General features: G+C 38.1%; 1 protein-coding gene and 1 long non-coding RNA gene across 10 annotated transcripts in view; one reads left to right on the top strand and one right to left on the bottom strand.

Moving 5' to 3' along the window:
- The window catches only part of SVIL (supervillin), an 80930-nt gene extending 56858 nt beyond the window's left edge, over nucleotides 1-24072 (bottom strand). For 2 of the 9 annotated variants that reach the window (XM_037510501.2, XM_037510502.2), the window contains exons 1-10: nucleotides 23949-24064; nucleotides 19353-19410; nucleotides 19086-19237; nucleotides 14591-15257; nucleotides 8106-8186; nucleotides 5018-5899; nucleotides 4484-4654; nucleotides 3769-3803; nucleotides 3046-3107; nucleotides 2627-2766 (exon numbers count right to left, since the gene is read on the bottom strand). In XM_037510501.2, the coding sequence (XP_037366398.1) occupies nucleotides 2627-2766; nucleotides 3046-3107; nucleotides 3769-3803; nucleotides 4484-4654; nucleotides 5018-5899; nucleotides 8106-8186; nucleotides 14591-15257; nucleotides 19086-19237; nucleotides 19353-19360 (2198 nt within the window). In that variant the 5' untranslated portion in view covers nucleotides 19361-19410; nucleotides 23949-24064. Of the gene's footprint in view, nucleotides 1-2626; nucleotides 2767-3045; nucleotides 3108-3768; nucleotides 3804-4483; nucleotides 4655-5017; nucleotides 5900-8105; nucleotides 8187-14590; nucleotides 15258-19085; nucleotides 19238-19352; nucleotides 19411-23948 lie in introns of all 9 variants that reach the window. The other 7 variants (XM_037510507.2, XM_037510508.2, XM_037510500.2 and 4 more) reach the window with 6 other exon arrangements.
- LOC119244635 (uncharacterized) lies at nucleotides 5624-15697 on the top strand. The gene is made up of 3 exons (XR_005125096.1): nucleotides 5624-6080; nucleotides 11623-11703; nucleotides 14479-15697. It is a non-coding gene; the product is annotated as an uncharacterized LOC119244635 (long non-coding RNA).
- Nucleotides 24073-25787: the final 1715 nt, after the last annotated feature.

The following is a 25787-nucleotide window of genomic DNA, read 5'->3' on the forward strand; positions in this document are numbered from 1 at the left end:
TTTATTTTAAATACCTAGAAAATAATATAGTCAGTCTGTCAAAACATTCTCCCAAAACAGTTTTGATTTTTACTTATTAAATACAAGTGGGTTTAATTTTAGAGATTCTTTCACTTCTTCAGGCTAGTGTTTTCTCATAGGCTTCTGTCAGTTTTTGAAAAGGTACTTAAATTTATAACTCCCAGTGACTTGTAAAAATATGAGGGAAATGTCAGGTGATGACAAATCCCTCCAATTTCCAGGTAGAGATGAAAGTTTTCAGGTTAGATGGCTACTGTGAATTCTGGAAGGGTCAAGACAATGTACCTTCTAACAGTGGCAAATCCAGTTCTCAAGTCCAGTAAAAGGTAGATTTTGCCTTGACTCCAACTAATCACCAATTTACAAGTTGTTGCAGATGAAAGAGCCGTGTCAGTGTTGCAGGGTATAATGAGGATGGCAGTAAAGCAACCTGAGTCTTGGTGGCTTTCCTGAGCTTTCATGACCAACTGGGAGTAATGGCAACCTACTTCCCCCAAAGAGGTCCCTGCTGTGGGCTGTGTCAGCTTTATTTATTCACTGTCATTTCTTTTCATCTTATTTTTAGACTTTGTGCTTTGACCCATATCGATAAAATAGAGAAACAATTTACATGCTTTAAGGTCATAATTTTAAGACACAACAGTAAAATACCTAAGCTCAGGTACTATAAAGTCCTGTTGTCCCAATCCAAAAATAAAATGGCATTGTCTCACTAACCATTAGAAATGGGATTGTTTTTAACATGTATTTGTGCTTACAAGAATTTTTTAAAAACTGTACATATCAGAATTTCAACATTCATGTTAATGCCCATTTTTCTATTAGTCTTTATTAAGTGCTAATATTTTAGATGAAGAATGAAATTACTCTGGGATGTCATGATTATGAAAGACAATAGCAAAACAAATGGATAAGTGAGTTAGTGTGATCCCAGTGGCAATACTCAGTAAGTAGGTGGGTGAAGTATTTTCTCATGCAGGCCCCTATGAAGTTATCAGTGATAAAACAAAATGCCATGCATTCCCGGAACAACTCATTGCACCGACTTGTTATCAAACAAACGAGAAAGGCATTCAAGATTTTAAGACGCATCTGCCTTCTAGAGCCTTTGCTCTCGGTGCTGCATGCAGCTGTTCTTAACGGTACCTGGCAGGCTGCACAGTGCTCTTAGCTATAGTGGGACAGGGAAGTCTTGCCATTACAGGGTGGGTGGCCACAGAGCACGAAGCAGGGATAGGTTCACTTTAAAAGCAATTGCCAAAGAAGGAACATTCATAAGGAGAGAGAAGAAAAGAAGCATTAAGGAAAGCAAAATTTTCAGTTCAAAAATGTTAAATCAAAATATTTTAACAAAACTGTTTGCTAATTACTTTGGGAACATCACAAAAAGAACTTGAAAAGTAATTACAAACTTAGGAAAGAAGAGACAGAGGCTTATCCCAAAGTAAACGGGGTAAGAATAGGTTTTGCGCTTGGAAAGGAATTTCTGTCTTCAGAATAAATGCCTAGTTTATAAAAATAATTCTCAAAAAAGCTAACATCAAGAATCAGCAAATCAGTAGATTAGGCCCACACTATACAGTGTTGTTCTCAATCTTTTTATTTTTTTAATAAATCAGTGTCCTCTATATAATTTCTAAGTATTTCAGAGTGGATTTAGTGAGGTTTATAAAGTGGTCATTTTTGATTATTTACAATTTTGGTCCCAGGGTAGCTGCCTTGTATTCAAAAAGCAAAAAACAAGCAAACTGATTTACTAAGTGTTCTTAACGAATACAAGATGTGCTTATCCACAATCACCAAGAAGTTGAGAACAACTAGAGAAGGAATTGAAGGCAATGATCTAACAGTACGCTCAAAGGTGCAGGCCAAAATATAAAGCCTCTTAGGAATCAATAATCCTGGATGAGATGAACTTATTTTTTCCAGGATGTGTGTGTGTCTGTGTCCCTGGGAAGCACAAAAACAATGTTCAAAGAACTCATATTAGTCTTCACCTGATGAAATTCATTATCTTTGAATGAATTACTTTGGGAAATTCATTTTGAACATACTGGCACATACTGTTCAAAATTGATTTCCTGTAGTTTGGAAAACCATCAAACTTGTAATTAGCCAAAAAATTTTCCTTGGTGACAAAAAAAAAAAATATAACACCTTTTTGAGATACATATATATGTAAAAATATTTATGGATGAAACGATATCTGGGTTTTGTTTGAAAATAATGTGGGATAAACAGGGAAGGGGCAGGGCAGCTGGGGAGCAGCACTGGCCTGAGTCGATGGTGGTTGACAGTGGGTGTGATTATATGGGATTCGCAAAATTAATCCCTCTTCTTTCATGTTTTAAATTTCACATCACAAGGAATACTTTAAAAAGGCACAGGGGAAAAATAATTAAACAAAATTCCTCTTTAGGAGATACCTAGGTATCTCTCGTTGCAAAGTTCAGAGAAATTTTAAGAAAAATCCCTAAATATCAACTTCTCTGTGGCTTCCAATTAAACAATCTCCCGATCACCTCATTTTTACTTAGAGAAGTCCTCAAATCTTTTTTAAAAACAACATTACAGCCATGGCCGGGAGGCCAGGAGGGAGACTTACGTGGCGGCGATGACCACCTCCTCGGTGGTGACAGGCTGGGTGTGGGATCTGTCCTGCAGGCGGCGAAGCCTTTGCTCCACAGCCGCATTTCTTGAGCGTCGCTTGGGAACATTTTTCTCATCAAAGGACTTTTCCAATTCCTAAAATGAGATGTATTGTAGAATCCTTATAAATTTGAGGAAGGGAAATGGGGGCAGCAAATATCCTTTCTGTTCCCCCCAGCAGGCCCCTGAGAGGCATGTGTCACTATCAGAAGTGCATACTCGTGCTGTGTCAGCTATTGTCACACCAGCTAAGGGCACAGAGAAGCCCAGGAAGGCCCAAGGAAGGTGGTGGGCAGAGGGTCAGGTACAGGAAGCATGCAGAACAGTGGGACCCCTGCCCCAAGAATTCTCCACAGGGCCCTCAGCACACCTTACCCTGAACAGCAGCCTTTTGGCAGCAACACTTAGCTTGGCTCGTTCATCCACCTTTTCTTCATCTGTGAAAAGTCACAAAATCAGAACGGAACATTATAAGAAAATGTAGGTTAAGTCTCTGAAAAGTATCCCAAGGCAGACCTGGAAAACCTTTGAATATCTGAAGGCTATACTAAATATTACAATATTGGCAATATTTTATTACACTAAATAAATAGATGCAGTAAAAATTACAAAATAGATATATTAAGAATTACAAATTAGAAGTAATAAAATTACAAAATTGGCAATATTTTTCCCTTTGGCTCAACTTTTCAATGAAAAGGTGCTGATTTCCATTGCAATTAACCAAACAAATCTGTCTTATCAGTAATTTTCTACCATAATATTTGAAAATTTGAGATTTAAGAATAGAATTTATGGAAGAGAATTCTTTACTGTTGTTAAATAGCAGCAGTAACAAGAAAAACCTGCTTATTTGGTTTAAATCAATTGTTTTCATATTGTTCACTCCAATTCCTTAACTCTCAAAACTAAGCAAACACACATCTGAAAAATTTCACCTAGATTTTATTATAGTCACAGACAAAAAAGTTGCAGAAAAGCTGCAGAAAAGAAAGAAAGTGTCATGCGCCATAATCTCATTCTCTCAAAAAGCAAACATCATATTATTTAAATCTGAGGTGGGTGAGATGACAAAGAAGAAAAAGGAAAATTACTTGCCTTCAGTCATTGGCATTTCTGATTTTGAAGTAGACCTGCAAAACACAATACCAAATAATAACAACAAAAAATTAGCTGGTGGGAGAAGATTCAAACAGAACACAATATTTAAGGTAAAATTAAAAAACATTATATTCTCTTCAAAGAACATCATCCTGGTAGTGATTCTAGTTGTGACTGTGCATGTACAGTTGTTAGTGGACACTGTGGATTAAGTGTGCACACAACCCAACCAAGTACACACCCCTTGAGGAAAAACCAGGGTCAAGTATAACTTTTTAAACAATAGTGATAATTTTTTAGATGAGCCTTATTATTTCTGTGCATCAATCTGATAATATAAAACTCAAATACAACAAGCAACCTATAAAATGAATATAAAATCCCTTATTTTCACTGTAAAATCTGGTGCATACTCAATTTAGATTCTGATTTAACATGGGAATAAAACACTAAAACTTCAAATAAAGACAAATAATGTTTTCTTCTTCTTACCTTCTTAGTACATTTTAAACCTGCATCATCTGTTGTAATGGTCAAGGGTCTTTAAGAATACATTAATACCAGCCAAGTAATGATCCCTTACAGATTAGAATAAAGAATTGTGGAATAACTACATTCCGTTTAATTAGCATCAAAACCATCATTGTTGTAAAAATCCCGTATGATTTCTTTTCAGTTCCTAGACCATGGAACTACACGTACACACGCCTACCTATCCGATTCCTTTCGTTCTGCTGAGGTTATAGGTTGAGTTCTAAATCTCTCAGAAGTTTTCCTACTTTCACCAGGAGAAAAATAGCGTCTCGGTTTCCGGGGCCCTCTCTCCTGTTCCACACTGGCAGTCAAGCCAACTCCTTCAGTTGACCTCTCAAACCGTGATTGGCTTTTAGAGTCATAGGTAGAGTATATACAGAAGGGAAGACAGGGAGACAGAAAAAGAACAAAGCAAAGTTTATGCATCTCAGTGAGTCAAGGCACAGACACTGTCACTGCCAAATCCCACTGCATGCCTCTACCATGCACGTAAAGGAGGTGGAACATTCCAGAGCCCCAATCCTCTACTCCCCATTAGTAGGCAGAAGCAGAATGGTAGTTTTTGAGCCATTTCCTGGATGGTCTGCCCTGCACACTTGTGAGCTAAGCTTAACTATGACTCAATGCAGGACACCACACAAGTTGAGAAGTGAATAATTCTGCCAAGGACGTGCAAGTGACATATCTGAAAGACGTTTGAAACATCACCTACAGTTTAGGTTTCTTGCTAGAAGTGGCAGACTCCAGAAATGCATGTCGGAGCTGGGCAACAGAGACCCTGGTGTCCAGCATGCCAAACTCCATATGGGGCTCCTCAGCTTGGGAACGCTGCGGCTCCTGAGTAGAAGCTGGCTCCTTACAGTCCAGGGCCTGGAGCTGAGGGGGGCCTGTGTAGTCAGACAGGGATCGCACGAGAACCTTCTGCTTCTTCGTAGTTGTTTCCTTTTTGTGACCTGTCACCCTGGCATCCTGGGACACAGGCTCATCCTGAACATACAAAACCATTTCACTCCTTCCCGTTCTCTCAGATGGCTGGTGCTGAGCTTGTGACAGACTCTCTGCTTCCTTCTGCTGTTTTAAGGTGACTGTGCTAACAGTGGGCTTACCAAAGTTCTCATTTCCAGAAGGGTCTTGGTGGCTTCTTGATAATCCATGAGTCTCCGAAGACGACAGTGTTTTCCTGCTTTTCTCAAGAGCTTCGGTCAAGGACACATCTTCATCTGTTTTGGATTCACTACTAAGGAGAACTGGGGTATCCCTTCTCTCACCTTCTAGAACCTTCAGGGTGGGAGGCTTTATGACATTCTGGGTGGCTGATCCCACCCAGCTGTACTCAGATACATTTTCTGGGGTTTCTGAGGTCACCAGCTTGGCAGTGTGAGTGGGATCTGCTGGTTGACTGTAGCCCCGAATCTGCTGTCGTGCAGAGCTGGCTGCCTTGCTCACCACCCTATCGAAAGCAGAGTTCTCTGACTGAAGGGACAGGTAATGGACTGGCACTGGCTGCTGTCTCCTCTGAGTTAAGGACTCTGGGGCAAGGTCAGGACTGCTGCGAGCACTCTCCTCTTTCACCAATTTTTCTCTAACTTTAACTCTTTAAGAAAGAAAAAGGATTTAAGTTGCAATGTGGAGTAATTGCTAAACAGGAAGAAAGCATGCTTGGGTCATAGAACACTACTGGATGGAAACCAACTCACAGAGAGAACAACTTGTATAAAAGAAATTTGGGGGTTTAATCTCAGAAACTCATCACTTGCTAAGTGAACGATTTTGAGGTGAGTTTTCAGATGTGCATATGTATACCAATAGGGTACAAAACTAATTCTACTATTTATAGAGTTGAGAGGAATTTGATGCAATGCTGTAAGAGAATGGATGCCTCCTGGCTAACTGAGTATCCAGAGGCTTCAGGAAAACTCATTAATATTCACCACCAACATGCAGCAGGGCACACGGAGGCTGGTGCTGAGTCAGCTGGCCTACATGTATGGATGGTGGAGATAATTACACATGTACACCTACTGACCAAATGTAACTTGTTTCCTGGAAATATAAGTGCATTTATGACTATGATTATCATTACTATTGCTACAGAGCTCAAGACACAACAATCACCTCTTTTCAAGCACCCAACTAAACATTCACAAGCTTTTTCATGCAATGCAGACTATATTCATTCATACATAAAACAAGAGGCTAATTTGGACATCATGACAACTCATAATTGTAGCACCAAGAAGATATTAGAGAAGAGAAATTTGTTGAAAGTATTTAATGAACAGAACATTTTCTCCCCCTTGGAAGTGCTGTTATGCCTATAGTTAAAAAGTAATCTAAAGAGATATTGTTCTGATTGTTTCTTAAACTATTTAAATATCTGACAGCAAAACTAAAATGCATTTTGAATGCTACAGATTTTTTTTTTCCATTGCTGCAGAAAAAGAGTGGCTCTACAGCTCTGGCCGCAGAACCTAGAAACTCAGTTCAATGTCTGGCTCCGTCAGGTCTAACTGTGTGGTCTCAGGCAACTCACCTGACTCCCTTGCTGTTTCCTTTAAGTGGAAAGAATGGTGACCAAATGTTATGTAATATTTGCAAAACACATAGCTTAGGGCTTGCAAAGAGTAACCTTTACTAATGCTAACAAGTTCTTAGTTTTACTTTTTTTGAACTATGTAGATAGAAAAGGGAAAATGAAGACTGTATTACTTTTTGGGGTTAATTTCTACAATGTAAAGAATGCTTTTGGAGCAGAAAAAGTTATTTCTTGGGAAATGTTAAACCTTCATTTATTTAAAATCAATCAGCAGAAATAATTTTATACATATGTATACACATATATAAATATATATATTTTTGAAAAGAGTATTTCCTTAAATGACAAATACAACCTGGAAAAAAAGTCTGCTAAATTTTATATAAACTCCTACATGTTTATCAACATAAGTTATAGGATATCTATGTACATTTCATTAAAGAAAAATCAAAGATGTCTAAAGGGCAGTTCCCATGAACAATTCAAGGAGAAAAAAGCATCTTGAGTTATTTTCCCTACAGACTAGTCAGTGTTGGAAGTTTTCATATTTATACGCTTTGTTAATCAAAAAAAGACTGAAAAGTGGTTCAAGTTCTCCTGTGGAATGTGTCTTTCTAATCAGAGACAATGTTGTCCTCAGTGGAGAACAAAGTGACTGTTAGAAACTCAATATATGAATGCTTTGTCCTGCCAATGACTTACTCATTCTTAGTCCTTCCGCCTCTCCCTGCCCCCAACCTTAAAAATGAAATGACAGGGGTTTTTGTCTACTTTTAAAACCACATGCCCTGAATCTAACTGTTGAGAATTAACTTCTGGTTTAGAAATGAAAAGACATGAAAACAAAGAGGCTGGAAGAGCTGGGCCGAGGGGGGGGTGTGGAGTGCTGACAAGTTGGGTTAGTGAGACTCCAGAGCAACCAGAAGTGCCCTCATCCTTAGGTCCTCCTGGCCCCCCTCTGGTAGCATGTGAGTTGGCGAGAAAGAAAAAAGTAGGTGAAGTAAGGATTATCAAAAAGAGGAAATAAAGGGTGGAAGATGAGATACTATTATATTAGCAGGGATTAGGGCAATTGTAGAAGAAAAGAAATGATTAGAAATTAACTTCCAACAGTCTATTTTGAATACATGGTTTTCAAACACATTGCCATTACAAAGAGGAAAGTTAGCATTGGGTGTTTGGTGGAACAGTAAAGTAGATCAGTAGAGGCAGTACAAGCACTTGCCAAACAAACATAAGCCCAGAATTTCAACTTGGGTTATACCTGGAAGGCCAGTTGATAAGTGAAGGTGTGTCTCCTTCGGAATCTTTCTGGAGAAACCACTCATGTTTGGGTTTCCCGGGACTATCATGTACAAGAAACAAAACTTCAGATACTTTCTATTAAAATGTCAACATATACACAGACTTGACTATAATTTAAGATCTAAAGGCTGACTTTTGTTAAGTAAAGAATAATCCTGGCTTTTGAAAATATATAAGCACATTTTGCCAAGGGGTTCCTAGTCACTCATGGAATTTCCAGGACATAGGCTCACTACTAAAATCCAGAAATAAATGAATATATCTAAGAAAATTTCACTAAAAAAATGTTTTTCCAGTAATTTGAAAAACCCATGCATCTGTTATAGTTTTATTCTGCCCACAGATACCAGACAATTCTCTTATAAGAAGTTTGATAAGAAATATACAACTTAACTTCTATATGTTTGGTTAAGGTACACTGGTAAATAGCCAAGTATGAAAATAGTGTCCATGCAAAACAATACATATGAAATAAAGGTAATATACAAAAGAAATTCAATAAGATTGTATATTTAGTGTTAATAGACATTTTCCTTTTGTATTTTATCACTGAATAATGCAATCAACATAACAGTTCAGTTACCAACACTAATTCTGATTTATCCAATAAATCTTTATTCAATTCCTACTATATACAATGAAAGCATCAAGCTAGATTCTGAGAAGTAACCATGATGACTCATGCATCATCTGGCCATTAAAAATCTTACAAATTTCTAGGTAAAATAATAGATGATTTACACCCTCATTCTTCAACACACAATCAAATACAATAAAAGACTGAATGTGACAAAGTAATTTTACCAGGCTAAAGATACTTTAGAGAAAAATTATAGATAAGAAAAACTTTATGGTAACTGTGTAAAGCAAAACACAGGATGAAAACTCACTAATCTGCATTCTCTAAGATGCCAATCTCACAGTTATTTTAAAGCTCAAGTACTTTGTATAAAAAAATGTTTTGTAAACTGTGAAGAGCTGTGAAACTTTCTTAACATGAGCTTCATCAGTAAGACTAATATTTGGTCAGTGGTACTATAAAATTTGATGAGGAGCTTTTTTAAGAATATGTTGAATCAGCATTTGTAAAATGGAAATCATACATAGTTAGTAGGGTGTTTGCTGGGCTCCATTTACTTATTAAAACTTAGATAGGGTACTACTCAAAAAACCAAGTAACTACTATTACAATGGTAGTGATTACTCAAACTACTTGCCTGTATTCTCTTACAGCGTAGAAAGAAAAAAATGAAAATTTTATATGATAGTTGAAATGTTTACCAGCTCCAAACTTTACCAACCATTTATAATAAATACAAATGTACATAACCCACACAGATACTATTATTTCATGTAGTATTCTTTAACATTTGGCTTAATAATTTTTAATAATTAAGGCTTGCTTAGACAATTAACTGTGGGAAGGGGTTGTTTTATACAACATGATGAGCTGAATAAATGAAGTGTCCTGCTATGTGAGCCAAGCCAGGGCCTGGCAAACAGAGTCAGATTCAAAGTATTGATAGACAGATGCACAGTGGTGACAGAAACATTTTTTTTAATCTCAACTAGGATAATAGTCACCCATTTCCCAAAATTCACCAACCTGCATCCTTTAACTATTATAGGTGCATTTTGATGGAAATTATATCTCAATTAAAAAGCATATCACTTTTGGAAGACAGAATGAAGAATTCTTGGGTAGTAAAAAAGTGGAAATGCAGAGTCTTCTTAGGGCAAAACAGGGTCAATAAATGACATAAAATTTTTTTTCCTGTCCTCAGCTAATCTCAGTGCTAAACACCCCAGTCAAGTAAGTGGGCTGGGAAAAGACATGCACAGACAGGCCTGAGAAATGGTGCTGGAACAGGCCCTCTGGATTTGGATTTCCTTATCTCTTGTTTAGATTCTACTCATCCTTCCTAGAATGAAGTAATCTAGGGACTCAACTCCTTAGGCATGAGACTCCCCTAGAATCACCCTTTCAGGGGTAGAGGCTGAGTTCACAAGACTATAACAAAAACCAGTGGTTTTAGCTCAGTTATCATGACTCCTACTCACAGTTTAATAATTACAAGCACACTGATCCCAGACCATATATAGGCATTCTAACATAAGGTAGACTGAAAAGAACCTTTAGTATAAACATGAGATACTTACTCCACATGGGTTCTGATTGGTGCTGCTGGGCTATGAGAAGATGCCTGGCTCACACCACAATGAAAATGAGCACCACCACAGCCTGCTGGCTAGATCAGCTGATGTTTGTACCAGGAAGTGTACAACCCTCTTATAGGCTGTGGGCTGACAAATGGTTTGCATATTGGCTATTTCAAGTAACACTGCTATAGTTGCTGATATTTTAATAAAACGTAGAAAACAGCAGAACATTCATTCAAAAATGATGTATTGAGCCACAGGGCATGTACTGATACTGGGCAGTAGCAGGGAAGAGGTAAGAAAATGACTAAGACAAGGTATCTACCTTTCTTTAGCACTACTAAATAAAGCACTACTACTATCACTGACGTCATCCTTATCAACCTTTCAGACTAGCATAATACCACATTCACGGTACCACATTTAGGGGATCTGACAATTGCCACAGTCCTTTTCTGGATATGTCAGCCTTTTGTAGAATAATGGGCATTTGAATGGTCTTTTTCCTAAGACATGAGGTGCATATGAAGTTGCATGTGTGAGATACCTCATTTGGTTAATGATCTCTTTCTTCTCTTTTCCTTTCTGGCAGAATCATTGATCAGAAGCAGAATGATAACAATAGAGCTCTCTGTGTAAAACCAAGCTTCAGCTTTTTAACTGCTTTGGAAAAATGACAATCTGATAATGAGCAGACAGACAGATGTGCGAGTTTTAGGCACCAGAGAATGTACAGAGTCCAAAAATGATTCCAATATCTATTAAGATAGAGAGAAGTTTATAAAACTTGGAAAGTTCAGAAAGCAGGGCAGATGGGAAGATGGACTCTCTGGACATGTCTCATTTGTCAAAAGCCCAATTAAAATAAGAGACCCAGGTGTAATCTGATCACTAAAGAATACAGATGGACAGTACTACTGTGTGATTGACAGGTCACTTTTATTAATGTACCCCAAGTTTGCACTAGCCATCTTGGCAGTCACATAAAGAACCTGCTGTCAACTAAAATTCCTAGGTCAATTTCCCATGAACTGTTGTTAAATCAAGTTTCCCTTATCCTGAACTTGAATAATTTTTTGCCCTCTAAATAATAGACTTCATTAAATTTCATCTTCTAATTTCCAACCACTGTTCCAGGTACTTATGCTGTTTCCATGCTTTAGTCCTCTCACCTGTCCCCTTCCCTCCCTCTCTGTCCTCCTTTTTCCTCTCATCTCTCTTCCCCATCCATCCCTCCCTCACCTTTCTTTATGTATCAAATGTATTAACAATCCCTCCTCCAGAAATCTTATCACTGAATCACTGATATCTTTCAGATTATTTGATGCAATGCTAAATGTGTCCAAGTTCATGAAACAGCCAACCTGGAAGTAGAGACTGCATTATCTCATATCTGGGTAACTACAACTACCACTTCAGTGGTCTCCCTACCTGGAATCATTTCTACTTCATATCGATCCTCCAAACTTCTCTGACATCTTTCTAAAATACATAACTAATCACCCTTCTTTTAAAATTCTTCTAGTAACTCCCATCATCCACAGGGATAAGGTAATTGCTTGTCATAGGCACTCTGGGATGGGTTGCCACATGGCTCTCCCACCTCATCCTGCCCCCTCCCGAGGTCTGCATTGAATGGCTGTGCCTTCATGCCTAGACCAGGCTCCTGTATTTGTCTGACAGTTCACTACATCTTTAAGAATGCAGTTCAACTATGACCACTTCTCCAAGGGGGAAGAATTAACGCACTATCTTCTATCTTCGGATTTCTGTGACATGTGCCAACCTCAGGTTCTAGAAATTCTCCTCCCCCGCCCATTGTGTTGTAGTTATTTCCCCCAAATTTTTGGTTTGTTTTGAATGATATACCCATCTAGTAGCACAATGTCTGGCACACAGAAGGCTCAAGGTAGTGTTCTTGAATGATTAAACTACTTTAGAACTGAAATTGACCCATAAAATACTGATGAAGTAGGGATGGGTAGACAGATGCCTACTGAGTTTATATCCTCTTAGATTACAAGATTTCATTCTGTTTGTGAGGATGGGGCTTTTAAATACCTTCTGTTTGTGAGGATGAGGCTTTTAAATACCTTATGTAAATTCACATATATTGTTTCTATAATACCTCCGATCTTCCTAAAATTTCTAAACTTCAAAGGGAAAAAAAGGCAGCAAACTCTCTCTTTCACAATGATGGAAAATGGAAGCTACACAAATAGCAAGAGTAAAGTAAAATGGAAAGAACTCTGATGGATTTAGGGAACTTGAGTCAGTGAATGGTGAATGGATAATGAACTCACTTTTGTCAAAGTAGTTACAGTCTTAATCCAGTTACTTAAATTCTTCAATCTTTAGGTGTTTTTTTTTTTTTTTCTCATGGATAAAAAATATTTTTGAAGTAAATAATCTCCAAGTTTCCTTCTGGTCCTAAGAATTCAAAGTTATTTAACACAGAGAATCTGGTTTGTGGGGTCTTAGGTAGAGACCATGGTGAGGAGTTTCCTCTGCTGGGAAAGGATTATAGGGCCACTAGGGATGAGTGCACCATGAGATGGAGACCTTGGGTGTAACAGAACTTTTTATGATATGGCAACTGGCTGGCAGAGAATTACATTGCCAGGAAATAAGTGCTTACCCTTTTAATAGAGGACAGGAATTACCCTTGGTTTCTATTCCTGAATATAACAATAACAATATGTTTTAACTCCTCATAACCCTTAAGTGCCAACAGACTACAAGTGCTTCCTGCTACCAAAGTAAAGTGAAATCCAGCACAGGAAAATCAGTTTTACCCTGTGGGTGTCATCTCATTATTTTTATTTTATTGGCTTAAAGTTGCTTATTTGGGAAAACTGTTAATAACTGTTTTGCCTATGTGCAAAGAAGTATGAATGGGCAAAGGACATGCACAGAAGCAACAATGCATTAACAGTCTCGCATGCATTTGGATTTTTATAACAGCAAATATTTTGGGTGACCTTCATATTAAATTCAATGGACAGAAACTGATATTTGACAGTAAGAACAGAATGAAAAAAAATGGTGGGGTCAGGGAGGATTAGTTAACCACAAACTAAGAGGCAAAAGCTTGTAGGGAGGGCAGATGATTGGCATTTCAGGGACTGAAACATTAGAACAATTCTATTCCAAATGCTAGAATGAATCTGTGAGGGGTACCTAGAAGTATCTATTTTTAGCGTGTGGATTCTCAGAGATCTTTGTTTTTGACAACACTCTGCCTTGACTGGGAGCATGTGCTAGAGAGCCTGTCTATCACGGAGACAGGAGCTGAGACAGGAATGCTGAGAGTCCAGCAGAGTCAGCATCACTCCTTATAGATATTTCTATCAGTGTTAACATTTAATTCAAACCATGAGAGGTTGAAGCTCTAGAGACATTTTTAGGACTCATCCTGTCATTAGGAGGTGAGAAATGCAATCAGAAAAAAAAAAAACAACCTACAAAACCACAGCATGATCCTTTTCCTTCTGAGTTGACTATAGTTTCATGTTACAGTTTTGCAGAACAGGCTCACTTTGGAGGGTGCCTTGATATATTTAGCCTTCTGAGCCAATCCCCCAGATCTCTGTCACAGGGGCTCTCCCAAAACCATCATTACCAGTCACAGCTCTCCCTGAATCAAGTCAACTTTCAGCATCAGTTCTACATGATGGCCATCATCATTTTGTGACCACTAATGATATAATTTGCTAAGTGGGAGGAGAAGTAGGGATGGTACTGGTATTGCTAAAAAAAAAAAAAAAAATGATCAAGGGTTTTGTAGATCACTAGAAGGAAATTAGGTAAGTCATAGTTGATGTTTAGGAAAAAGCAGCTATAGGACTTGAAGTAGTGAGTTCCATTCAGAGAAGCAACCACTAAGTCTTGGGTATGATTTCAGAAAAACCAAGAAAGAAAAAGGCAAATATTAAAGGCAGGTGAGAAACAGTGGAAGAAAGGTCAAGACCTTTCTTGAGGTCTTACAGTGAGCCTCCATGCAGTGAGGCTTCCATGAACATCTCCCATGACACCTGTCCAGCTGATTATTTTTGAAAAAGAAGATACATAAAAAATGAACATGACAAAAAGAATACAAGATTTCCTGCTTTGGTAGAAGCTGTTTTTATATTATGGAAATGTAAAAATCATATCCCATATTATTTCTCCAGTGAGCCAAGCCCTGCACTGAATGACCAGAACACTCATACTCCAGCACCCAGACAGCAGAGGGGAGATGGCCCCTTCCCTGTGCGAACCAGCCCGCCCAGGCTGAACACTTACCTGGATCTTGCCTCAGTGGGGAATGATGGGTCACCAGCAGAGAGGCTTGACTGTCGAGGAGAGGAGTGGGACATGGTAGGCATTTGCTTTGGGGACCTTGGCACATCACTGAAGGAGCAGTCTCCTGCAGAGAGTGGGAAGGAAGACGAACTCTCCACCTTTGGGGGCGGATCCTGGGCTTGCTCGGGGGTGCTCCGCTCTCGATCTCGTCTTTGGTTCTCCACATTAAGCAGCACCTCTGTGTGGGAAACACCATCACTCCCGTGGAGGCCATAGTCCTTGGATTCAGCCACATAGGTCCTGAACCCCATGATCTCAGTCCTAGGGTATGGAGAACTCGAATCTTTGCTTGACTCTTCCCATTTGTCACTTTTTCCTCCCCTTTTCTCTACTGCATCGGGATCTTTCCTGGACTTGGCATATCGAGCTGGAGATTCAGAGTCAGCTTCAGAATCCAGAGTGAGCCCATATTTTTCTGCCAGCTGCCGTCTCCTCTCTGCTTTGTACCTCGCAATCCTTTCAGCCTTGGATTCAAGCCCCTGGGTGTCCATGGTACCTGAACCACAGGATGAGTCACCATGGATGCCTGAAGTTTCTGTGCAATGCTTGGACTGAGTCTGCTTCTCTAAAGAAGAATCGGAAGTGTCTTCCTCTTCATTTGATCGGCCTACAAGAAGATCACATGGATGTTGACACAGTAAAGACACATTCACTCTTCTCTGTCCTACACACAATGCACACTGAAGCACCCATCTTGGGAAGGACCAGTTTCTCACGTGGCCAGTGACCAAGGACTTACCTGAGGTGCTGAAGATCTGTGGTGAAATATACAAAGCATGAGTGTTCTACAGGTTCCCCAAGCTGAGAAAACCACAGCCTCAACTAAAGCTCAGTCCCTCACTCCTAGAGCTCCTCATTCTTGCTGCTCAGAGTTTATTTCCCCTATTTATTTTCTTTGCTTTTGAGTTTAATATTTCATGTGTGAGGTCAGAGGACTAGTTCAGAGCCCTCTGGAAAAGATAAAAGATATCAAACTTCTGTAATTTGACAAGTGACAGATTGTGGTTTCAGGATCTGATAGTAACCATAACAATAAAGACCCATATCAATAATCACCAGGTTGTTTTTCCTTTTTACAGAAGTGACTTTTTTTAACTGAGCACTCATGCTTGATGTAGACTATCTCTAACAGGAAAACATGGGAGGTAAAAGCTCAAATCACCATAATCATTAACCTATATCAATGAAGTGTTAATATGCCAAGCATTTCTGCATATTCCATCTTCTCTTTTATATAACTTTTTCTTTTTTTTTTACATGAAATAATTCTCCTTATAGTTATATAATGTTATATATTAATTAATGTATTATATGTAAAACATCTCCCTATATTTGGAAATTTTGAAGGCATTTTTTTTTAAGACTTACTAATATTCTATCCACCAGGAATTTCACAATTAACTTAACTCTTCTCATATTGATGGATATTTAAGTCTTTCCTAACTTTAAATCAGTCTGATTTTCTGATTACCACCACAACAGCAAAAAGTAAGTACCTTTACCAAAGAACACATCATGTTAAGATACTGCTAGATTGTCAAATTAATTTTACACTCAAATTAAATTTACACTTAAATTTGCAATATGTGCTCTCCCTCACAGTTTTAATTTTAAGAAATTTCATTTTCTCATGACAAAAATGAGAGTAGATGTATTTAAATTATTTATTATCCATTTGCGTTACTATCCCTTCCTTCTCGGCAATACCTGGTCGTGTTTACTGTTCTATAGTCTACTTTTTCACGGTGTCATTTTTATTGGTTGGTGTCAACTTTTAAAGGAATATCCTTCCTTTTTCTTATTCAAGAGTATTTTCAAACTCACTTGCCTAATTTTTTATGCAATGTTTACATAAGATTTTCTTTGGAATACAGATGCTGGTATGCAGTCAAGTCAACTGAGGTGGTCATTTGTGATTTCTCCAGCTTTTTCTGGGCTTTGAGAGTCCTTTTCCATCTAACCTAAATGAAATAATCATCTATATTTTTATGTTTTATTATTTTTTTTTTAAATCAATGATGTGATTAACTGGACCTTATTGTTGTGTTTGGTAGGAAGTGAGAAGAAGGAAACATCTTTTCCCTCAATCCACTGCTTTTCCATTTCCCCAAACCATTTTATCATGTAAATTTTCTTTTTCTCACTAATGAGTAATGTTTAAATAATCATGAAGTATATCAGTTAACATTATAAATATATAACATATAACATTTTATTAATATTTATATATATTAATTTTATCAATATAAATTTTGGTACTTGTCTATTCTTGACTTTCCATGTGTGTAATTAAAAAAATTAGTTCTTTAATGACAATAGAAGATCATAAAATGCAGAGATAAGAAAGTTGATTGCATCATGAAGTGATATCTACAGCCCACTATGGGGAAGAAACTAGAAAAACTGGCTATAAAAAGCAGCAAAGAGAGCCATAGGGGCAGGGACTGGGGTAGAAGAACCAGGCTTAAATGCGTCATCCTTCCCCATAGTCAAGGTGAATACTTGCTGCCCCTGACGATCAAGGAAAAGCTAAGTCACTTTTTTTTTTTTTAGCTAAGTCACTTTGGACATGTTTAATATGAAATAAATTTGTAATGAACTGAAAATTACATACATTAAAATAATTTAAGTAGGTGTTTATTACAAAACCCTACTCATTTTAGGTCTAGGTTTGCCCTTAGTGTTCCCTACTGAAAGCAGTTCTGCCTTGCGTTTGGCAACCGGGGTGTTCTATTTAAACCAATAATAAGAGGAACACCTCTGTTAAAAGAGAGACAGTGAGTCCCAAATGGTATCACTTGTGCTAAGGTTTATATGACCAAACTAAAACTTACTAAGTAACTTACGTTTTAACTTCTCCCAGAAATGTAACCTTTAACTGGATAATCTGGAATTACTTGATAGGAAATAATAAGGTAATCTGTCTGATAGACCCTTTTATTCCCATCGGAAGGTGACTTTGCCTGAAGTAATCCTCTTCTTTGCTTTCTCTGCCGCCTTTCTGTCTATAAAATCCCTCCACTTTAGATAGCTCTTCAAAGCTCCTTCCTCCTTGTTCGATGGGATGCTGCCCAATTCTTGAATTGTTAGAAAACTGATTCAATCTTTAAATTTACATGGTTAAAAAAACAGCAAATAAGAGACTCTGAAATGTTTTCAGGCAGTAGGATATTATATATAGAAATCCTGAAGAATCCACCAAAAAGTTATTACAAACAACAGAGGAATTCAGCAAAGTGGCAGATTACAAAATCAACATACAAAAATCTAAGTCTTTTTACACATAAACAAGAAACAAAAGAAATTAAGAATAATTCCACTTATAATGAGGCATAAAAACATACAATTCAATGATAAAAAAGTAATTAACTCAATTAGTAAATGGGCAGAAGACATGAACAGACAATTCACCGAAGGACCCTGTTACAAAACTATTGGTGGGAGCGTAAACCAGTGCAACCTTTATGAAAGCCATCTGGATTTACTTTAAGAATCCAAAAATGGAAACACCATACTACCCACCATTCCCATTCTTGGGCAGACCTCCAAAGAATATGAAGCCATGGATGTCTTCATATTTTGTCGAACAAAACCCCACGTGTTCCACAATGTTCATAGCATTAATCACAACAGCCTGCACATGAAAGCTGCCTAATGTCTACTGATGGACAACTGGATCAAGAAGATGTGGTATAGCCACACCATGGAGCACCATACAGCCATAAAAAAGGTGAAATGCGGCCATTCTTGACAAAATGGAGGTAGTTTGAGAAAATTGCATGTAGTAAAGCAAGGCAGCACAATAAAAACAAATACTGGACAAATGCATAGCAGACAATTTGAAAACACAAAACACTTCCAAAAATCAGCGGACATCAACAAATACTATTGAAGACTCTGAGGTTAAAAAGGATGGTCAAGGGAAATGGGCGAGGGTATATAGGGAAAGTGGTGGGAAAAAATTACAGATGACTACTGAAAATAGCAAAAACTTCTGTGCTTGGATAAAAGTATTAGTGGAAGGTCCATGTAAACATAAATAAATCAATAAATTTACCTGGTTGAGCTGTTTTTAAACGTGTCTTATTTAGTCCCTTTAGCAAACAAAACCTCTACTAAGAATCTCTGTTGAAGAGGAAGTCACAATTCCTGCCACACTTGAGGTCCCAGGCTAAGGGGGAAAATGACTGGTTATGAATTACCCAGCAGTGTGCCAAGGGGAGTCATCTTTTACTGCCTTGATACCAGAGGAACAGTCTGGCATGAGGAAGGCAGAACTGACATATGTGTTGAGGGTTTTAACGAATACATGTATTTATTAAATAATTTTACCTACATAATTCATTTTTGTGGAATATATTGTTTTCCAGTACGACCAGGCAGAAGCCCCTCCAGGAGCCTGCCTGAATAGGGGCGGGTGGGCACCCTTGCTCACCAATGTGGGGGCTGGCTGGGTCCGTGGCTCGCATGTATCTGGGAGTGTCTTCTTCCAGCAGGCGATGAGTGACTAACCCTGTGCAGCTCTGCAAGAGGATAGGTTGGGCATCACTTTCAATTCCTTCCAAGCGCCTGGCAATTCTTTCTTTTCTGTGCAAGACACCAAAAAAGGCATAGTGAGCAGTAGGAATCAATCCTAAGAGAAAACTGAATACTGCTTTGCCAAGCTCTTCTACTTCTTAATTATTTATAATAAATATCTTACCTTTTCATTTCTAAAAATTCTTTTCTCTTTGGCTCAAAGATTTTTCTTAATTCTGCAACTAAAGCAAATAAAATATATAAAATATAGTCCAGTATTTAGTAGTCATCATTTATTTAATTCACTCATGCAAAATTTATCCATCCAGCCATCTATATTTTTTTGAACTCATATTTTTGTTCTTAGATCCCACACAAGTGATACAAAAAACTAACAAAGTTCAGGCTTCCCTAGAGATTGTCTTCCAGTAGGGGAGGCAGATTGCTAAATGAATAAGTATAAACCTCCATCCTCACTCCCACACGCACACATCGCAGGTCAAGCTAAGAAGTAAAACCATGAAGGTAAAGAGACAGAGTGACAGGAGTGAGTTTTATTTCATCCACAGAAGTCAGAGGTGGCCTATCTCATTTATTTTTAAGTTTTATTAGGTTTAACAAAGTATTTTAAGCTTTTCAATATGGAAAACTACAAACATCTGCAAAAGTAAATACCAGTCCCTATGAACCCCACATGCCCAGCAGCAAGCCACAAAATCATAAACTCACACCACTTGTCTATTTCATGCTGTCATTTACCTGTAAGTATGTGCAACTACCTGGTTGTTTCCAGTTGTACCTAACGCAGCATATCTTGGTTAAATACAATTTAGATTAATAAAGTTCCTAAGTCTTCCCTTACAGCCTTTAACTGGGAGGAAATGCTAATAGTCGCCTTGCAATAACTGAAGCGGATGATGGATATAGTAATAACCCTAACTTTTCTGGCAATGATGGTTGATCAGATAAATATTTTGCTGACATTTGGGTCTCATGTGATACTGACCAGAAGAATATTATGAAGATGCCAAACAACTGTTGTTGGGGAAAATGGAAAAATTTGGTGGAGAATAAAAGTCCCCTCTTCTTGCTTCCTCCTCAGTAAATGAATTCATAAGGGTTCATTTGAGTTCCTCCTTTTGAGGACCCCGGAAAGGGTGGGAGAGGGAAGGGAGCTGCCGATAGTCCCATCCCAAAGAAGAGGGTATGAATACATGAAATTCAATTTTCAGCTGCTTCAACATCCATTTTTATTCTTTTAAAAAGTGAACACACTTAGTAATAAGGCAAAACCACACACACACAAACACACACACATTTATATTGTCTTTTAATTGTGTTCAAAGACAGGAGTCATGTTTTATTTTAAAATGATGGCTACCTTAAAATTTTAGTTGGATTGACTTTTGTTAACAAGAGTTGGCCTCAAAAAAGTCTTTCCCAATTGGCCTCCAAGGATCCAAAGCAGCTGGAGGCAGAGGTGTGTTTGCTCTGCAATGTTAACCAAGTTCCTATTTAGAAGTCAAGGACACAATAATAAAGGTGCATCCTGTTCTGCCTTTTGAAGAAGTCTGTCTAATAATAGCTTAACAATAAGCTTTAGTGAGATTATAGTGATAAAACTTTAATGGGAGATTGTGTATTTTGAAAATATTTTCAAGAATAATAAAAACCAAAGAGTATCAATTTATTTAAACACCATGCAGGAGAAAGGAGCTGTAATTTTTATAGGCCTGTTGAAAAAGCTAATGAAACCACATTCCAAGAATACTCTGAAAGGTAAGTCTTAAACCAGTGCCTCAATCCCTTAACTGAGAAACAGAGTGTATTTATTAATAGGGCGCTGAGTAAAATGGCACCTTTTCGCCTCCAAAAGCTTTTGCTTTTTTTCCTCCAAAATAATTTCAACTAGGTTTGCTATGGTCTGAATGTGCCTTCTCCCTAAAATTCATATGGTGAAATCCTAGCCCCTAAGATGATAGTACTAGAAGGTGGGGAGCTTTGGGAAGTGATTAGGCTTTGCTCTCATAGTTGGGATTAGTGAGTGACCTTATATAAAAAAAAGGCTCCTTGACCCCTTCCCTCATGTGAGAGTAGGAGGAGAATTTGGCCATCTGCAGCTGCAAAGAGGATCCTCACCAGGACCTGACCAAGCTGGCACAGCACTACAGCTATGAGCAATCCACTTTTGCTATTTATAGGCTGCCCAGTCTCTGGTATTTTTCTATAGTAATCCAGATGGACTAAAACAGAATAAATATAAAAATATGAATGTGATACACACGGAGCAGCATATTACCTCCATTGGGAAAATTTAAGATATGCTTTTGGTTCTAACTTGAGACTGAAATCTATTCATTTCATTAAATTTTCAAATTTTTTGTATAAATTATGCAACTAAAGACATCTTTAAAAATTCCAGCAGTTGAGCTCTCCTGCCCGCCTGTGACTATGCAGGAGTTTGTTTTCACAATCCTTTTTTCCCTTTGCAAAGAGAGCAGCAGTGACAGCTCAGCTGCCCACCCCTGCAGGTGCCTCTCTTTTTTTCATTCTCCTTTTCCAAAGAAAGCTGTCCTTTTAAAATGGGGGAGGGGGTTTCCAGCAGTGCAATGACAAAGCTAAGCAATAAGTTGCTTTCTTACATGCTGTATTTCCCAACTTCTCAAAGGAAGTGTCAACTAGGAAACTATGCAAACACTCTACCCACAACAAACTGTACATTCCCTAGTGCCATTACACTCTGCTTCAACAGTCTGCAAAGATTGGTAATATGAGCAGGCTGACAGTCAGCATAGAGCTCATCATAAAAATTGAACCCCAAGAAGCCTGGGCAGTGAGAGAAAAGAGCAAGGACAAGTCAAGTTATCCTGCTGTCCTTGGAGACCTCTCTTTCTTGACAAAAAAGTTGGGCAACCCACCGTGAATATGTCATCTAACAGCCATTCACTGCTGGCGATTAGAAGTCTCAGGGCAGCGATCAGACATACAAGGAGTACCTCATCGGGGTCAGACTCAGAATGTTGGTTCTGGTATAGATCAAGTTCACCCTGGGGGTGCTGATGGCCTTTGAGTGGGAAATTGTTTTGTTGTGCACTCTGCACAACAGGATGCTGGGTGGCCCTGCCTCTCATACTAGTTGCCAAATACCCAGTTGCTATGACACAAAACTGTTCCCATATATTTCCAAAGCCTTCTTTGGGATGGTACTGTGATAGAATGAGAACCACTGATCCCATAGAAAGGTTTCAAATAGGCAGCCTGCCTGCTAGATAGTCACACGAAGGTTATTCCAGTGACAGGCATAGTGGTCCATCACCACACTCTTTTTAAGCCTAGATTCAAACTTATACTATTTTAAGTCTATAACCTCACAGTCTTTAGCACTATCTAATGTATAATCTCTATACAGGTAATCTTTCGATTATGTGTTCATGATCCACAGTTAATGGAAGTCCCTTTGGGAAAAAATAGATCATTTAAGCATTCAATTTCCCAGAAGCAAGAATCACTCACTAAATGAACAGAAACTTCCATAAATTTGAAAACAAACAAAACTCTAAGCTATTAAATGTATAATCAGTTACTGCCTTTAACATTATGTTGCCAAACTTGATAATACCATTAATCTGTCTGTTAAGACGAAAAATGAGAAGATTGCTGGTAATACAGGGTCTTGCCAAACACATGTGCCCAAATTCACAAAGGGCAAAACAAAGTCTATGATATGAGACTAGGGAATTTATTTTTTCCACCACCATCCCTCTACATCCTGCTCTTCTCCTTCAGTCTCCTTTTAACCTCCGACCCTTCCCAGTGTTTGTTGATATCCACTGGTTTTTGGAAGTGTTCTGTCTGCTATGTAAATGTCCGGTAATTGTTTTTATTGTTTTGACTTGCCTACTACACAATTTTCTCACACACCCTCCATTTTGTCAAATGTATCAAGAAGTTGTGGTATATTTATGCAATGGAGTACTACTCAGCCATCAAAAAAAGACAAACTCATGCCATTTGTGGCAATATGGATGGAGCTGGAAGGGATCATGCTAGCTAAAATTAGTCAGAAGGATAAAGATAAATATTGGATGGTCTTACTTATATGTGGAATATAGAGAAACCAAACAAAAAGTCAAGAAAAAAGTCAAAACTACCAAGCTGACCATAGAACTGAGGCACACAGCAAAGAAGGGATGGGAGGGAGGCCAAATAGGGAGGGATGAACACAAGGGAATATGGTGATGGCTCATGGGTGATATACTGCATGTGCATCTGTACCAATGAAAACACTAAGTCATTGAACATGTGAACACCTACTTGTAGAAGGAGAGAGGATTAAGGTATAGTCTGCACCTGGTATGTATCAGCCAGCAGGGAGCAACCCGCTGTTTAAGTGTAAATGCCATAACATTGGGAAGTGTCAAGAGGCTGGAAGGAGTGGGAGTGGTTGATTACGAGTAGCATTCACTGATCTTGGAAAGGTAAAGGGTAGGAGAGAAATGGGGTTGGGTTGATTCTATCATCCATCTCTCATTCCCCCAATCAGCCTTAAGAAAAAACTTAACAATTCCTAAAATGAAAAGGAAAGATCATGCAAAAAAGGTGAGGATAAAAAAATGCAAGAGGGGTACTTTCATTAAGGTCAATTATTGTTTTAGATAATGAGTACTCACAAAGAAGCGTGCAAGCTGGAGGTTAGTGCGAGAGTTTTCCTCAAAGAAAATCAGATTATTACAATACTATATGCCCAGGACACTGGTTAAGCATTTAGAAAAATTCTTACCTTTAGGAAGTACAATTAAGAGCTTAGTATCAACTCCTCTTCTGTGGTTAGTAAGTTGCTCTTTATCTTCAAGCAAGAAATCTTTCTGAAAGCTGAAAATTATTTCATTAATAAAATATTTCAAGTTGATTTAAATGCAGGTAAATGATAAGTGAAAAAAATGCAAACATAAACTTTATGTTATTTTTATAAATAATGACATTTGTGCATGTAGATTACAAGTAAAAAGGTTTTTTTAGGGAGTTAATTTATTTATATTTATGCTAATATGATACTTTTGTGTCACTAAGTAATCATTATCAGCACAGGCTGGTGGCATGGTATAGGGTGCTGAAACATTCCTGAACTCAGGTCTTGGTCAAAATGACAACCTTCATTTTGATTTTTAGAGCCATCGATTTTTGCTTTGTCTAAGCTGGGATCAATCACTCAACCTTTCTGTGCTTGAATTTCTTCCTCTCAGAAAACCAGCAACTTGTCTAGGTGATCAACATGCTTTCTTCCAGTGTTAAAAATCATAATAAAGTAACAAATGCTCTCAAACAACCAAGAAATCAAAGCTTGGCGAACAGGTCTGAAAGAATCATAAAAACTTGTCTTGGGAAAAAGAGGAAATGAAAGGGGGAAGAATAAAGGAACAGAGCACCTATATAGACTTTTCTTATTGACTCAGCATATTCCAGGTATTATTATCTTAATTATCTTCACAAGATCCCATGAGGTATAAACTGAATAGTGATGTGGTGGCAGACATTTAACAACTGGCTCCTTTTTCTTGCTCACTTCTCTCCCAGACAAAGTGCCTGCCTTGCAGTATTAGCTCTCAGTATGGTAAATTTCAAGGTACCCACAGGGGCTCATTGAGCTCAAAGTTGAAGAGAAAAGCATACTTGCTAGGATGAGGTGGCAGGTGTGTGCCGGTTCTAGCACACCACTGAAGCTACTAACATCCTAATTTTACAGATTAGGAAACTGTGAGATGATTTGCCCAAGGACACATATTTGGCAACAAGAGTACACAAGTACAAACTAGCTCCTGCTCTAACACTATGCACAGTTGTCCCAAGTGTGTTGTACCACATCTCCAAGGTCTTCCCTGGGAATGTGCCAGCAGCTTGGTAAGACAGTGAGCTGCTACCTTGGAAAAAAAAACCCAAACCTAAGAAATCAGGGAACTAATATTCCCCAAGGCAGAATCACCTCCAGCAAGGTGAACAATGGGCTGAAGAATGTACCCCATATAAAGCTGACCTTCCCCATGAATAAGTATCTTTACTCTGCAAGGGTACATTTCCAGAGGCTGAGAAAATGACTGCAGAAAGTATGCACGTGACATGTAAAATCTAAGTGCAATACACCAATAATCCTACCTTCCTAGAACCAAGCTCATCAGAAATCTTAATTATTGCTTATAAATGTAGTATGGTTTATTTCCATAAACATGAGTTCCATATTTTAGTATTATTTAGTAAAATGTCTTTAGAAAAAGAGTCTTTATAAACCACACTCCAGATGTCTCAAGATCCTGGACACCGACTTAGGTCAGAAACTCAGTGATAGCACTAACTTCTAACTAGTGAATGACAGTGCAGTGACTAGTCTTTTCAGCGTTTATTTAGATGCATCATGACGAATAAATTTCTGCTAAGGAATGCTATTTTAATTTTATTGATTGATCAATTGCTATTTAAACATTTGATAAGTTTTGTACTTTCTTTGAAAACTCCAGAAAAAGATTATATTAAAATGAAATGATGCAATCCTTGAAATATTCAGCTTCCCAGGCTGACCGTTATGTATAAATTATTATGTTTTAAAAATATACATCTGTAGGTTTTT

This window comes from Talpa occidentalis, unplaced genomic scaffold (assembly GCF_014898055.3).
Source record: "Talpa occidentalis isolate TD23 unplaced genomic scaffold, MPIMG_talOcc4v2.1 talOcc4.14, whole genome shotgun sequence".
Taxonomy (NCBI): domain Eukaryota; kingdom Metazoa; phylum Chordata; class Mammalia; order Eulipotyphla; family Talpidae; genus Talpa; species Talpa occidentalis.